At 35.1% G+C, this 16,898-nt stretch overlaps 1 protein-coding gene across 2 annotated transcripts in view; it reads left to right on the top strand.

Moving 5' to 3' along the window:
* CDC42 (cell division cycle 42) overlaps positions 1-15,264 on the top strand; it is a 41,840-nt gene extending 26,576 nt beyond the window's left edge. Inside the window, exons 2-7 of one of the 2 annotated variants that reach the window (XM_003764880.4) lie at positions 1,827-1,876; positions 4,797-4,950; positions 7,337-7,409; positions 9,167-9,276; positions 9,382-9,579; positions 14,890-15,264. In XM_003764880.4, the coding sequence (XP_003764928.1) occupies positions 4,846-4,950; positions 7,337-7,409; positions 9,167-9,276; positions 9,382-9,579; positions 14,890-14,979 (576 nt within the window). In that variant the 5' untranslated portion in view covers positions 1,827-1,876; positions 4,797-4,845 and the 3' untranslated portion in view covers positions 14,980-15,264. Of the gene's footprint in view, positions 1-1,826; positions 1,877-4,796; positions 4,951-7,336; positions 7,410-9,166; positions 9,277-9,381; positions 9,580-13,311; positions 13,517-14,889 lie in introns of those variants that run through there. The other variant, XM_031962646.1, reaches the window with a different exon arrangement.
* The last annotated feature ends 1,634 nt before the right edge of the window (positions 15,265-16,898 follow it).

Below are 16,898 nucleotides of genomic sequence, written 5' to 3'. Positions count from 1 at the left end.
GATTGATAATGCATACAATTTTATACCTCAGTATACATCCTTTGAAGGACATATTTGACTTTTGAAAATGTTATTACCAGTGTTGTCCTTGAATTTTGAGGTGGAAGAGAATGCTTTACAGGATGTTAGACATGATGGATGGACTTAGCAACTGAATCTTGAGAGGTAGTATACTTGAGTATATTCTAGGAATAGAAGATTGTCTTTTTTAGAGAATGCACTTCAGTTTGACTTAATTGCTGAGATGAAGTAAATAATGTGAAATTAAGTTGAAAAGCAAGTTGGAATTTGACATTAGAGGACCTTAAATGACAAGTCTAGGGGTATATATTTTTTTAAGCACTCGAAGCAGTGCTTTTTATTAATTTTAATTTTTATTATTATAGCTTTTTATTTATAAAACATATGCATGGGTAATTTTTCAACGTTGACCCTTGCAAAACCTTCTGTTCCAACTTTTCCCTATCCTCTGCCATAGATGACCGATAGTCCAATATATGTTAAATATGTTAAAGTATATGTTAATTCAATATATGTATCCATATTTATACAGTTATCTTTAAGCAGTGCTTTTAAGACAGAGGAGTAATGCTATGGTCAGACTATTTTGATAGCAGTGGGAAATATTTCTATACTAAAGTTCTTATTGGTTCCTCATTATAGTGTGGAGGTGACCTTGTGTTCTTAAAAGCTTTTTTATCAGAAGGTAAATTCTGGCAGATCATATTGAACTAGCTAAATTTGGGGAGGTTTATCACCAGAGATGACATTTTTTTGACCAGATTCTCTCCCAGAAGATGATTTAAGAAGCCATATGTGTACTCCCATTGATGAGATCATAGATGTTGAAATGGCAGGATTGATAAGGAATAATTGCAGATAAAACTGCCTGTTGGGAATTGGAGCTTGAACAAGGATGGTGATAATATGAATTGAAAGAAGGGGATGGATGGAAAAGATGCTGCCCAAAATAGACAGCAATCATTAGGATTTTGGAGATGATGGAGTGAAGGGGGGGGGTGCACCTGGAGGTTTTGAACCTAGATAAATGATTGTTTGATAATATCACCAGAATCCAGGGAATTTGGGGTGGAGGATGATGAGATTAGGCTAAAATATAAGTGTTTGGGAGGCTGCTGTTTAGATAAACAAACCCTCGGGTTGAGATTACTTTGGAAGAATGTTGAGAGATTAAAGGGATTATGACTGACCTTTGATCATTCTCTGCCTGGAGATTGCTACGGAGAGCAAAATGTTGTTAACAATTGGGATATAGAGGGAGAATGATGGCCAAATAACAGAAAGAATGCTGGTTTTAGCATATATTAGTTCATTTCATAATTATGTTACTTTTGTTACGAAGTCTTTTTTTTTTTTTGCCTCATTTCATATCTGTAAAATGAAGAATTTTGGATTTAGTCTTTAAATTCTTAAATCTTACAATTCAAAATCTTTGAAGTCTTGTGTCATGAGACAAGTAGCATACATTTTAAAATCAGTAAGCAATTGATAGAAGATAATTAGGGTAATGGGAAGAAGAGACAAAAGAACCTAATTTTTTGATTTCTTGGAAATATCTAAAGTTAGCAACATGAAGACTAGAGAGAAGAGGGAACGGTAAATTGACCTTTTGTTCTCTCTCCACAAACAGCCAGATTCCTGCTTGGAGTCTTTGGGCCCCATCAGAATTATAGATTGTTATCACTTTCACATTTTTATAAATTCCCTCTTGAATTTATTTCTTTGTTCCTTGAATAGAGAATTCGGAATATAATTCTGGGTGTTCAGAATTTCTCTCTAATTTTCTGGAACTTTTTTCTTTGCAGTAAACTTTATCGTGCTGCTTCTCTGGACCTCCCTGCTTGTGACATCAGAGGTAGGAAATTAAATAAATGCCTTTGAATTGACCCCATGGGCTTTGTGTGTAAGGGTGTAATGTGGGATCTAACTTGAAAAGCCTGTTGTAAGCTGGGTGCCAAATTAAGTAAGGCAAGGCCCTTTTCTTTTTGGGTCCTTTTTCTTGCCAAAGTTAAGCCTGAAGATCATCTCATTCAAAGTTGAGAGTTTCACACTGGCTAAGTTGAGGCAATATCCTCCCTTGAGAGTAACTGGTCTGGTATGTCTTTCATTTTTCTCCTTCCTCCTCTCACTTCTCATCTCTCTTCTTTCAACAAGTTAAAAAATTGATACATTACCCTTTTAGTGGATAATGTGAAATCCAGTTTGTTGTCAATTATGTCAAAAAAGTCTTTTTTTATTGTATTTTTCTTTGATAATTCAGCATTTACTAAGTGTCTGTAGTAATATTCTTACATGGGCATAAAAAAGTTTATCATGGTTCCGGCAGTTAAGTTGAATTGTATAAAACATTTATTCAGCATTGCATATAATAGAGTTGGGGGGAGGCTGTTGGATTTGGAGTCAGCCAAGTTGAGTTTGAATTCTGACTCTTAATTGTGGCAAGTTAGTAATCTTTCTGGGGGTGTGTGTGTGTGCCTGTGCCTGTGCCTGCCTGCCTGCCTGTCTGTCTGTCTGTGTGTTTTTAAAAGAGTTTGAGTGGTAGGGCATCATAGAAATCTTTCCTAGAGTATTTCAGTTGAATTTTAATGGGTAGAATAGTGAACACTTTAGCACTAGAAATTAATTGAAGACTTGTGAGATCAGGCTACCATGGGTATAGTTGGATGTAGAATTTATATAGAGAGTTAACCCGCTGATGTATTTAGTGTATTTTTTTCATCATTCTTAGCCAAAAAGAATTTTATGTTGCCCTGTGCTTTTACATATGTATTATCTCATTTGAACTGAGGTTAACTGCCCTGTGATATTAGCAGAGAAATTTTTTTCCCCATTTTTTAAGTAGAAAGGAAGCTAAATGACTTGAGTGGTAAAAGTAGATTTCAAGAACCCAAGTCTTGAGTATTCTAATGTTCAAGTCATTCTTCTTTCCTTGAGCACTATCCTGAAAGCATGAACCATGGGGCTGTGGAATAAGCTAATTCATGGACCTTTGGAACCTCTCTTTTCCTATAAAAAGCCCGTTTTAACTGCAGTAATTTTCATGATTTTTAAAGTAGATTCCTATAGACATTGAAAGAAATTTTATGAATGAGTTTTTTTTTTTTTTTTTTTTTTTTTTTATTTAATAGCCTTTAATTTACAGGATATATATACATGGGTAACTTTACAGCATTAACAATTGCCAAACCTCTTGTTCCAATTTTTCACCTCTTACCCCACCCCTCCCACCCCCTCCCCTAAATGGCAGGATGACCAGTAGATGTTAAATATATTAAAATATAACTTAGATACACAATAAGTATACATGACCACAACATTATTTTGCTGTACAAAAAGAATCAGACTCTGAATTATTGTACAATTAGCTTGTGAAGGAAATCAAAGATGCAGGTGTGCATAAATATAGGGACTGGGAATTCAATGTAGTGGTTTTTAGTCATCTCCCAGAGTTCTTTTTCTGGGTATAGCTAGTTCAGTTCATTACTGCTCCATTAGAAATGATTTGGTTGATCTCGTTGCTGAGGATGGCCTGATCCATCAGGACTGGTCATCATCTAGTATTGTTGTTGAAGTATATAATGATCTCCTGGTCCTGCTCATTTCACTTAGCATCAGTTCGTGTAAGTCTCTCCAGGCCTTTCTGAAATCATCCTGTTGGTCATTTCTTACAGAACAGTAATATTCCATAATTTTCATATACCACAATTTATTCAGCCATTCTCCAACTGATGGACATCCATTATGAATGAGTTTTTAAAAATGAGTTTTTATGAATGAGTTTTTAAAAATTTTTCTAAATTTTATCTTTTTTAAAAAGTATTTTGGAAAATTACTAGAGTATGAAGGATGAGGATTGATTGATAGAAGCCCTGCCTAAAATGAAATGGCATCATTGAAACAGAAGTAGAGGAATGGGATACTGGGGGTGCATTGTGGGAGCATTAGGGCTTGGGCAATAGAGAATCCTTTGGGCATAACTTAGCTTTATTTTTTAGATTTGTCAGCACTAAGAAAGAATTGTTTTAAATATTTTTTACTAGAAGCTGTATCATAAAATGGAAAGATAGTTTCATTATAGTGCAAAGAACATAGGATGTGGCGTTTGATAATCGTTTGATCTAAGTCTTTTAATTTTGTTGGGCACCGGCTTCTTAATCTATAAAATGATGGAATTGGATTAGCTTTTTCTAAGTTCCTCTTTCCCTCGATTTCCTGATTGCCAAAGTATAGCTGTACACTTAGCAGTTCATTGTTATAAAATTTTAGAAGCCATCCTAAAGAGGAAAAATACAGAAAAGGTCAAATTGGTTTTAATGACTTGTCATAAGAAATCAGGCACATTAGGGGTAAGAGAAAGCTTATTGAAATTGGGTGTCTAGTACATTTAAGTGAGAGGGAATAGGTTGCTGGATACCCTAGCATATTGGAGGGTGATGTGTTGTGTGTAAGGGTAAAAAAGTTTACATGAGTTTTGGTTTGTAGCCTGGGAGGAAAATGCTTGTCTTGTGTGTGTTCTCTAATTTTGGATAAGTTCTTACAAAGTTAAGATGAGGTAGCCAGAACAGAGGTTCTCATAAAGGTTCTCCCAACTACTTTATTTGGGGATAAAGAGTGGTTCTGAATGCTGTATTTTCTGCAAATCTTTATCCTAACTAGTGGTACTACCTCCTAGTTAAGTCTCAGAAGTGTGGGGTAAATGGGTTCTAAAACAATAATAAACTGGTCTCAATGTACTAACACAAAGGAGTAGTAATATATTTTTACTTTTTCCACAGATCACATTAGATTTGAAATACTGAAAGTGAATATAAAAAGGCTTCAGCAATGCAGACTATTAAGTGTGTTGTTGTGGGTGATGGTGCTGTTGGTAAGACATGTCTTCTGATTTCATATACAACAAACAAATTTCCATCTGAATATGTACCAACGGTAAGTGTTAATGCCTTCATTTATCAATAAAATGCTTAATAAATTCATCTCATTAAACATTTCATCTTGGTGGATATTTGAAATTTTTCATGCATTTGCTTTCATACACTGCCCTTAGAGACCCTTTAACATCTCAAGGGTAAATGATTTTGTTTTTTAAAAATACTTTAAATGAGGAAGATGGGTTTGTTTGTTAGGGAGTCTCAAACGTTTTTTTAAAGATGTATTTTAATGGTATACCATATTTAGGGAAAGGTAGTTTATTTTGGTATTACATTTATGTTAAATGTCTGGAGGAGGCATTATTGCAAGCACTTTTGGTGGAGCTTTGCTCTCTCTTCTTGAAACATAGTAAGCTTTATTTTCTTTTCTATATGTAAAAATGGGGAAGGAGGGAGAGTAGTGATAGGTATTTGAGAAACCAGGCTACTTAGATTTTTTTTTTTTGGTTTCTCATTTTAGTTTTGGTGTGGGTAGGGCAACAGAAACATCTTAAAGTTTGAGTAGGCTTATTGGTATTCAAATCCCAGGAAAGATTGTACTCTAGTTTATCTAAACTAAATTAATTTCGATATCAAATGGGAAGTTGATTCAGTGTGAAACAAAAAGTGGTAATATGCAGAATAATCCTTAAAATAAGAATTCCCAGAAAGAGGAAAATAGAGTGGAGAGGTGAGATATTAATAAAGTTATTAAGCAAAAGGATAAAAAACTGGAAGGCAAGTACTTCCTTCCAGGAATTTATAAGTCATTTTCTCTAGAAACTTGTTTGTTATTTCCCTTTCATCTGATAGCCAGTGCCAAATTCCAAAACATTCTCTCCCAAACTGTTATGGATTCATAAATGAGAAAATAGTAATTGTTTACAAATAGTTTACATAACTATTATGCTGTGTGTTTTGTTTTTTCTTTATATCATCGGTGTTTTTTTTTACTCAAGACCTCTTAATAAATGAGTGGTGATGTGAATTGGTTGTGTAGATAGATATGATTGTCTCACCTTTAAAAGTTATTTGGGACTGGTGGGATCTAGCTAGTCTGTGTGGATTCACTCATTAAATAACATGTGCAAAGCAGGGGATTGTTTGTGTTGTCAGTCAGTGACTTTTAGGAAAAGAAGGGGGAAAGATGATGGGGTTCTCAGTTTTAAGGTATTTTGTTTATGGGGGTCTTGGTGTAGTGAGTTTGAATTCATTGGTAGAAGCAGAATTTTGAGGCACTCTTTTAATTATTGTGCTGCTTACAAAGCAAGATGAAACCAGTCTCTGATTTTTGGAAGAAGCTCACATCTGATTCAATCAGAATTAAGCACTTAGTAAGTGCCAAATGTGCTAAACTCTAAGGCTACCAGTCCAAAGGACAACTTCCTACCTCTAAGAAGCTTACCTTCTTGATAATTATGTACAAATAAGATTTATACAAGATTTTATAGATGGTTCACTTGTCCAGAGTCATGTAGCCTATTAGTGACAGAGTGTGAGGGCTGTATTTTTTCTCTATATGTTTATAAATGGATCTCTCTATTTAGACTTGAAATTCTATGTTCCTCCCAGGATACTACCATGTTGAATAAATTCTGTAAAATTAATGATCCTGTAAGCCAATGCTTTTCTATGATCTATTTTTGTATACTAGGCATGCTATTTAAATTGAGTTCATTGTTTTAAATTAGATGCTTAGCTGAGTTTTGTCATTTAAAAAATATATATAATCTGTCACTTGAACAAACCTACTTAATATAAAGCACACAAGTCCAGGAGTGACAATATAAAAAAGCAGTAATGATGACATTTGTCTCTATCCTAAATGTTCTGGAACATTTGTTTTTACTTGCCAACTAACTCCCTGCCGAGTCATTTTTTTTTTTTTTTCCTTCTATTTATTGAAGGGCATAGTTTCTCAAAGTGCATTTAAAATTTCTGTTTATTGAGTATGTTACAATTTTTTTTTTTTAAACGCAAGTGGACCATTTTTAGGGTCAGTTATGCCCTGAAATGCAGAAAAGTAGCTGCCATAATAGGAAATTTAATTTTTAATTGAAAGAAATATATAATAAAGAAATTATCCTTTAGAAACTGAACAGGACATTTAAATAAAACAACAAACAAATATAACAAGATTGAATTTTCTACCTTAGAAAATTGGAGATTTCTATCCCGAGTAGGAGTCTGGAATTTTCTCCGTTTTTTATTTGCTTCATTTCATACAACTGTTTGAAAAATAAGTGCTTTAAAATCTCCCATTTACTTCATAAAATTTGAAGAATGCAGAATTTTAGTTGGGAATTATGGCTGAAGAAGAAAAATTACATGAAGAATTAGAGAAGAGGCACTTTTTTTTGGTCCACGGGTTCCCCCTTCTCTAACTTTTTGTATATTTTTCTAAGGTGTTTGACAACTATGCAGTTACGGTTATGATTGGTGGAGAGCCATATACTCTTGGATTGTTTGATACTGCAGGTGAGAATGTTTGGCATGTTTTATTCAGTACATGTACATATTACTGGTGGTTCATCTTTGTTTTGTAGAATGCTTCTTTAGTTTGCTTGAATCCTTATAGTCACATAGAACATGAGAATAACCACTGATACTTCTGTAGTGCTTTTCTTGTTTATAATCACTTTTCTTCTCCCAAATCCTATACTGTAGATGGGATATTCATCTAGGGAAATAAAACTTTTACAGTGTAGTGAGTACAGATGGAAGAACCATTGGTGAAATCTTAGTGCATAGTGAAATTCTGAAGGGCTGGAGACTGGAAAAAGACTTCTATATCAAAGGAGCTAGAAGCTTTACTAGCTCCCTTATTGATGATCCTTGTTGGATTGGTTTTTTCATTACTTGGTTTATTTCATTACTTAAAATACTTATGATTTCATCTGTGTCAATGAGCCCTGTAGTTAGGGCTTCTTCACTTGGTGCCCATGGCTCTTCTAGGAGTTGTGGACAGATTTTAAGGATTTGTGAACTTAGATGGGAAAATAACTAACACTTTAAATTGTTAATAAGTTTGAATTAAGATTTAGCATTTCCTTAAATTGTGATTGTTTTGTAATATTCACACACTTAAATTATGATTTCACACACACACACACACACACACACACACACACACACACACATATATATATATTTGCACACATCTATACCCCACACCTAGAAAACGGTCAAATTTTATTCTGAGAATGAGTTCATCTCAGTGTGTTCCCATTCTAGTTTACAGTCTCACTAGGTGACTAAATCTTTTGAATTTGTCAAATTTTAAGCTGCTCTTAGTTCTAGCTTGTATAAGAACAGCCCAGAAATTATTTTCTGAGATTAATTAATCTTTTGGAGACTGTGGTCATTATAATGCCATCATAATAATGAAGCATCAGTAGTTCCAGTTTATTAGGGGAACATTATTCAAAATTGCCAAGATGTCAGGAAACTGACAAATGTAGAATTTGACTTTATGTTGCCTTTGGCCACAAGGTGCCATTTTTAACCACTTTAATGAAGGTATTTTTCAAGTTATAACATTAGTCATAACTAATTAGGTGGTTAACTTATAGAACTTATGCATCACATATATAATAAAACATATAACAAGTTGATCCCAAACAAGAGATCACATTTATATTGCCTTCAAGAAATTGCCCACATCCCTTAATACTCCCAAACCTCTCAGAGTCAAATGCTCATTCTATTAATACTAATGTTCTACTGGTATTTTATGCTATATTTTATGGCCACTTTGTACCATTGAGAATATAAATATGAAAAGAAAGTTACTACTCTTAAGCTTAAAATTTAATGGGAGAAAACATGCAAAGGAAGGTGAAGGGCGGAGGAGAATAAGGAGGAATCTTCTTAAATAAATGGAAGTTTTGGAGGAGCTAATCACCCCATACTTCAATTAGAGGGGACTGATGAAGTATTAATACCAAGGCACCTACCTTTTTAAGATAAGGTTTTTAGTGACATGACTAATTCAAAGGAGTTTAGCTGGGAAGGAAATGAAGTTATTTTAAGTCAGCCATAAAAATCCCATGTAATAGTACCATCTACTTTCTGAGAGACAAATTGCTATTAATGTAACCAAAATGTAATTGATGCTATGGTAAAAACTGATTTGTGTGTGTACATAAGTACACATAAATATACATATATGTATAATTTTCATGCTTTGAAATGATCTAGTTTCAGTGCTTGATAATTTTCCTTTTGCCTTCTAGGACAAGAAGATTATGACAGATTACGACCTCTCAGTTATCCACAGACAGATGTGTTTCTTGTCTGTTTTTCAGTGGTATCCCCATCCTCATTTGAAAATGTGAAAGAAAAGGTGTGTTGGTCAAATATTTCCACATCATTCTTCAGGTTTCTTTGCTTTGTGAACCATTTTGGAAGCCTAAAAATTAACTGGCATTTGTATGTTTCATGTCTTTAGTGGGTACCAGAGATTACTCACCACTGTCCAAAGACTCCTTTTTTGCTTGTTGGGACCCAAATTGATCTCAGAGATGACCCTTCAACTATTGAGAAACTTGCCAAGAACAAACAGAAGCCCATCACTCCAGAGACTGCTGAAAAGCTGGCCCGAGATCTGAAGGCTGTCAAATACGTGGAGTGTTCTGCGCTCACACAGGTGAGGCCTTATTTGGAGACTATGCACCACTACACTGCAGTTGGCAACAGTTATGGTATTTTTAGATCATCTTAACATATTGGGGTTAATTCTACTATTAATTGGTCAACTGGGTCCACTCTAGCTTCCCAGGAAAAACATGAGAAGACTCATCAGAATAGTAAGTGACAGTTTTATGAAAGCCCTTTTGGGGGGTGAAATTTATAGCTTTTAAATATATTCTTTATCTTATTTGTAGAAAACTTTCTTTTGTGTAGTATTCATGATATTCAGTGCCTATAGACATAGATTGTATAATGTTCAGGGTTTTTTTTTGACTAACAATACAAAGTAAAGTAGGATGGAAGTTTTTTTAGTTCTGTTCTCTTGGGCCTAGCATTTTTTCAAAATACATTTTTGCTCTATTAGTATTAACATGTGGAGAAACTATTTTGATGGCTAGAGTAATAGTTGAATAGAGAATAGTTGAAAACTTTTTTTCTCATAAGATTCTTAGATATTGCTTCCTTAGCTAGGTCTAGATTGTGTTAATATTTTTGTTTACTCTCTTTATTTTCCAAGTTTCCCAAAAATTTGTAGCTCCCTTTCTTTCCATTGCTTTGGTTTTTAGTGATTGCAAATCCACTAAGGAGTTTAATTGAAGTGTTGCATTTCCATTTTAACCTAGATTTTTTTTCTAACAGACTTTTTGCATTGTGGGAAACATGATATGAAGCAACTAGTATAGAAATCTCACTGAAACCTTGGATTAGATACCAAGCCATTCATGCCTAATGTGCTGAAGTTTATGTATTTCTGTTAACTTTACGAATTGCTTTTATTTGTGCATCCAGATAATCTGGATTGTTTTGGAGGGCGGTGGTTATCATGTACTTGTAGATATCCTTTAAAGCCATTTTTTCTCAGTTTTGTTTCAAAGATGATTTTGTAATGTTGATTTGTTTTGTGATTGATATATAGTACATTTTTATTTTGATTTATTCCATAATTTGATAGTTCATTAACTTTAGCTACATTGGGCATTTTATAGGAAAATGCTAAATTTATATATTGTGTAGAAAAATCCTTATAAATAATCATTTGACTGGAATGAGTAAATTTAATGGTGATAAACATAAAGCCTTAAAAAATTTGCTTTTGAAAAATAAAGAGGAAAAATTTGTTTTTATCAGGCTACAAACTTCAGTGTAAGTCTCCATCCCCTCCTTTTCCACAGTAAAGAGAGCAAAGGAAAAGAAAAAGCTAATGTGATCTTGGGCTAGTAAAAGAGAACTGATATTCTAGGAGTAAGGAGGTTATAGTCTTGGCTGTACTTTGGTACCCTGGTCAGACTACTTTTGGAATATTAGTTTAGTTCTGAGATGTACAGATTAGGAAGGAGTTTGATTAATTGGAGCATGTTTAGAAGAACAACTAGGATGTGAAAGACCTTGTCCAGGCATGTCAGGAAAATTGGTTGAAAGAACTTGACATATTTATCTTAGAGAAGATTATGAAGAGGTTTTTGTTGCGTAGAAGACATGGATGGAAATGATAGTTTTTTTGTTTGTTGTTGTTGTTGTTTTTAATGTTTGAAAGGCTTATGTAGAAAGGTGGTTAGACTTGTTCATTTTGATCCTAGAGGGCAAGAACCAAGAACAGGTAGGCAAATTTAAGCTTGTGAGAGGGAAAAACTTTTTACTTAAAATTTTATTTTGTTTTAAAAAGTTGACCAGAAGTATAACAGACTGTCTTTTAAGAAAAGATTGGATGAATCCTTGTCAGGTATAACATAGTAGAGATTTATTTGGAGTATAGGTTGAACTAGATGGCTGCTGTGGTCCCTTCTATCTATAAAATTTGGTAATTCATGTTTAAAAAAATGTTGCTTTTCACTCTATTTTTAAAGATTCCAATATTCCAATTAGCAACTCTTAAATTATCATCTTTTTCATCTCTTCAGTGGTATGTGTATCCTATTCTCCTATCCTTTTTAGTAAGTGGATTGCTTTTATTTCTCCTTAATATTCATTGCTCTTTTACACATATTCATTTAAATTTTTATTGTGTACTTGTTTCTTTGAGGTGTTATAACAGTCTAGTATCTTGATGTGACCTCAGCCATCTAGTACGACCATTAACTAAAGAACAAGGATCTCTTGTACAGTGTCTATAAAGTCTTCACTCTAAGATTTCCCTCCACATAGTCGTAAGACATGACCTTTGTACTCAAAGAGCATGTTATATTACAATAGGCTAAAATGCTCTTATTCTTAAGATAGAGAACAAATGAGCTTTTCTTAGACCTTAGGGTTTTCTTATGTTTTATGTGCTTTAAAACACACACACACATACACACACACAGAGCGCGCGCGCGTATCAGTGTGTGTTAAGGAGCATTGAAAGTGACATAGTTATCTAATCCTGATGCAAAACTTTGGTGACATATAAATTTCTGTGTTTCAGTTACTTGTTCCCTGAGTGAGTTGGCTGTATAGCAGGCAACTTTATGGCATGCTGTGAGGGAATTTTGGGAGACTTTGGTTTTTCCAGGATTTCAAGGCTTTTGGAGATATTCTTATTATGGATAAAATGATTGTGGGCTAATGGAAATGAGAAATTTTTGGGGATATCCTTTATATTTACTCTCTGTAGAGGAGACCAGAGTGAGTATAGATAGTTTATCAGGTTTTTTAGGACCTACCGCTACATTCTGAGTTTCTGGCTGTAATGCAAGGTAATTCCTTTCTGTATCTGTGGATGCAAGCGACAATTCTGTTTCTCCACTCCATGCTTTGTGCACATATCACAAGCACGTTGGACCCGCTTGCTTTTATAGCGTTAACTCTTTGTATCAGTCTTTGTTTTCCTATAACTTGGGTGATGATGACGCTTTTGTATTATTGAATAACTGAAGCCAATGCTATTTTAGGGCTTTCTTTGCTAAACTTAAAACTAGTTGGAAATTGCTGAGAATTTGTTCTGAGAAAGATGACCTTGTTCAGAAATGTGGTTTCAATCACAATGGGTATATTGTTAACATTTAGAAACAAATAGCATGCCCATATAGTCTATTGCTTTGTGTTCTTCAGTTATTCAGAGGCTGAATTCACATAAGTCAGAAATTTTAAGTACCAATTAAAATATTTTTTGGAACAATCATGTAGTTTCTCCCAAACAAATAAAATGAATTTTCAGGAATATACCAGATACTTAATTATCTACAACTCTTAACATCTGGATTTCTGCCTACCTTTTAATTTTCATTTATTTGCTGGAAAGAACATATGTATCCATCTATCTGAAATTCTTTAGAATTTGACATGTCCACAATATTTCCATTACAATTGGGTTCTTACCCTTTACTATATTCACAGCATGGTGCTGTAACAAATTGATCTTTGTACTAACCTTCTAAAGAATCTTACATTATGTTTCTAATTCTGTTAACCCTGAAGTATTTAACATTGAGCAAGTCCCTCTTTCTGATACTTCATTCCCATGTGTATTAAGTGAGAGGTGGGGAACAGAGGGCCAAATGCCTTGCTTTGATCCTGTCTTTTACCCTTTTAAATTCTTACATATTTCCAGGTGTTGTGTGTATTTTCTTTCGAATCTCTTTAAATCCTGTACTCACCTACCTTTTTATGTGCATTCAGCTCTTTTTTATCCTTGGGTGCTGTTTGTATCTGCTAGTCTCTTTGTAATCCTCTAACCTAGCTGCTGTTCTCTTTCCTCCCCTCTGTCTTGTAGAGAGGTCTGAAGAATGTGTTTGATGAGGCTATCCTAGCTGCCCTCGAGCCTCCGGAAACTCAACCCAAAAGGAAGTGCTGTATATTCTAAACTGTTTTCTCCTTCCCCTCTTTGCTGCTGCTTCCTGTCCCACCATTGTAGAATCTCCGTTTTAAAAAACAAACAAAAAAACCACAAAGGAATAAAACCATCCTGTTTGAAAGCCTCTGCGTCTTTTTACTTACCACCTTAGAGCAACCTCTGTATTAGTTTTCTGATTAAAACTGCATTATATATCTATCTTTATCTTAGTAAAACACAAAGTATTATGTTATCAGGAGGCAGATTTGAAGTGGATGAACTCTTGTCTGCCCCTTGAGTAGCCAAACGCTTGGAGCTTAATGGTTTTGGTAATTGGAGTAAACGGGGGCTCAGGTGTAGCATTAAAAATGCCCTCTAGGAGAAAATAAAGGAATACCCCTCATTCGGCGGTGTTTGGAATCATGCACTCATTTCATTTTATACTTGTGAAGCTGTGATTAATTGTACTTGCATGACAAACTTACGTGGGAAGAGGTGGCCTGCTAGTAGGCACTATAATGTGATGGATTTTTCCTGGGTTTTCCCTTGTGCATCAACCCTTTCTGTTGCTAGTGCTTTGGCTGTCTGTGCTGTAGTGGAATTATTTGTTAGGCTTGGGGGGTGGGGAGGGGAAGACAAGTTGATGTATCTGCCACTGCTTTACAAATGCATTTGTTACAGTAACTTTTATAATCCCAACTCCATTTTGAACAGTTGAACTTAAGGTTTGTTAATGTTGACATGTAAAGTTCTGCTACCTTTATTTTCATGCTTCTTCTGATTTGTCACTATGAGGGAAAACATAATTGTAGCCACCTTAACATTTTGAAATTAAAAGAATTGTAATTGTTTGTATGAATGCCTGAAGCTTTATTCCTGTTGCACTGACTGGCTTTAGATTGACCTGTGGACAAGGTATCCATGTTTCTTGCTTTCCTTATATCTGATTTTGTTGTGTTACACTCACTGCTTCTGGTGTTGCCCCAGCTACTTTTAATGGGTGGGACAAAGGGTACTCTTAGTGAATGATCCTTTGCTAATATAGGCTTACTGAAGTCTGACTGATGCTCTTTTCATCTGTGCTTGCATTTCCCATCACAAGGATGCCCCTGTATTATATTTTGAACCCTCCAGAACCCTCACTTGGGTCCATATCCCACTACTTCTTTTGAAGGCAGTTATTATGTGGTATCTGTGTGCCAAGTTTTAGTACATCACAAACTTGCCTTGAATTGAGCAAATTACATGAGTGCTTGTTTGCTTTTTGATTTACAAAAAGCATCCTTAAAAGTCCAGTGTCTGTCATGAATATCTCAGCTACCCTGCTACAGAACTGCCTAGCCTTTATAAATATATATCTTGAACCAAGCTTGATGGAAGGAGATGATGGAATTGAAATCTTGGGTGGTTATTTCCTGTTCTCAGATCTCGTTTACCATTCTGGGGGTGTTTGTTTCCATTTTGTCTAATTATTGTACTGAATCAGACTGCCCCTTTTCTTTTTCTACCCCTTTTCAGAAAGGCCTAAAGAATGTATTTGACGAGGCGATACTGGCTGCCCTGGAGCCTCCAGAACCGAAGAAGAGCCGCAGGTGTGTGCTGCTATGAACATCCCTCCAGAGCCCCCTCTGCAAAGCTGGTGTCGGCATCATACTAAAAGCAATGTTAAATCAAACTAAAGAGAAATTAAAATTCGTTTTTGCAATAATGACAAATGCCCTGCACCTACCCCCACACTCTAGTGTGAGATATGGCCTAGGGGCCCCCAGTTTCCCTCCAACTTGGTTTAAATGCTAGTTAATTTTGAGTAATTATGTATTGTCAGAAAACTGATCAGTACTAGTTTTTTTATTTTTGTTTACTGTTTCTAATTTTTTTTTTTTTTTTTTTTTGGTTGAAAAAGCAAGGCATGCTTATGATGACTCTGTAACAGACTAATTCTAGGCTTAAAATTTTTGAAGCTGCTCCCTGGTGCCAATCTGGCAAGTAATCTGGGAATTATTGGTTTTTTTTTGAGGGGGGGGTGGTTTGGAGGGGAGGGAAGAAGTTGGATTCTACTTCCCAGATCTGGTTCAGGAAACAGATATTCCCCTCCTGGTGCTCTTTAGGAAGGAGTATAGGGAATACTCCCCCTCAATAACTTATACTCCTTTTTGAAAGTTGCCTTTTTGTTCCCCACTCTGAGTAGGTCCAGTGTTGAATGAAACCATCCCAAGTGGGGTGAAGCATGTATTGCCCCTTCTCCTTCCCCCTATTGTGGGATGCACTGTATTTTTGACTATGATACTGAGATTTGCCAGTTGCTGCTTTTGAGGTTAAGGTTCAAACTTTATTCATCAATAAGTGAAGAAAACCTGTACCTTTGGAACCACACCAGATGGGTTTAGATTAGAATTTTAAAAAGAAAATCTTATTTTTCCTGTCACTCCTGGTCTGATCACCTGAGCCAAGATGCGCAGTTTGTCATGGTTCATGAAACACAGCTGGTGAACCTGGTGTGTTGAGACTTAAGGATAACAGGAGTGCTGCTGGCAGAAGAAGGTTTACAAAATGATTCTGATCATTTTCAAGAGAACTTGGGATGGACAGCCAACTTCATCAAGAAGCTTGGTAGGAAGGAGATGTAATACCATAGGGACCAGTTAGGGGAACCCCCTTTATCTGTGTTTTGCATATGAGATACCCCAGAACAGAGACTGGGGCTCTAATATAATAAAAATCATGGGAAGAAGTCTTATTGAAGACTCCAGTGTTAATAGGGATTTTATCAGAAAACTATTGGTTTGCTGTTTCCAATTTTTTAAATATCTAGGGATTCTCATTCATCTTCCCCAAATCCTAATTCTTGTAGATTCATTAGTGTTGAACCAATGCTTTTCTCATGTCTCAATTCTTTGTATATGCATTCTTTTCAGATGTATTAAACAAAACAAAAAAAAATACCTTCACAAACCCGCCTGAGGGTTGTTATTTGCTCCCTTCTCCACTGCCTCTCACTTTCAGCTTATTTAAAGATTGGGAACTTGACTCTCAGGCACCAATTTTTAGCATTGAATAAAAGAGGCAAAACTTTAAAAGCTTCATTTTTGTATTTCCTTTTCTGACATTTTACATGTTGTGTTTTCTTCAGCGTCTAAAAATTTCCACTTTCATGGTCATATTGACATATAGTCACTAGAATCCTTTCCCTCAATAAGAAGTGGGAAGTCTTAGACCTCTTTTTGTTTGTAGTAAAGAAATATTCTGTCTGCTAGTTCCTGGATTATTAATACATCTCTTTTCTTTGGATTCAGATCCTGTGAAAATCAAGAAAGGAGCTCTTATAAAAGTTATAAAACGGGTAAAAACTGTTAAAGCTTCTGAAATATCACTATTAGTCTGCATAACGAACAGATTTCTGTCTTTTCTTAAAGTTTGCTGGTCTGTATGACAGTCTTGTAAGAAGACTCCACTCTTAACTCACTTCATATTTTATTATCCACAGAAAGCTCTTAGTTTTACTAAGGCCCAATCAACGTATATCCATA

The sequence above is a fragment of the Sarcophilus harrisii genome, chromosome 3 (genome assembly GCF_902635505.1).
Source record: "Sarcophilus harrisii chromosome 3, mSarHar1.11, whole genome shotgun sequence".
Lineage (NCBI taxonomy): Eukaryota > Metazoa > Chordata > Mammalia > Dasyuromorphia > Dasyuridae > Sarcophilus > Sarcophilus harrisii.
This window is presented reverse-complemented; position numbering and strand designations above follow the sequence as displayed.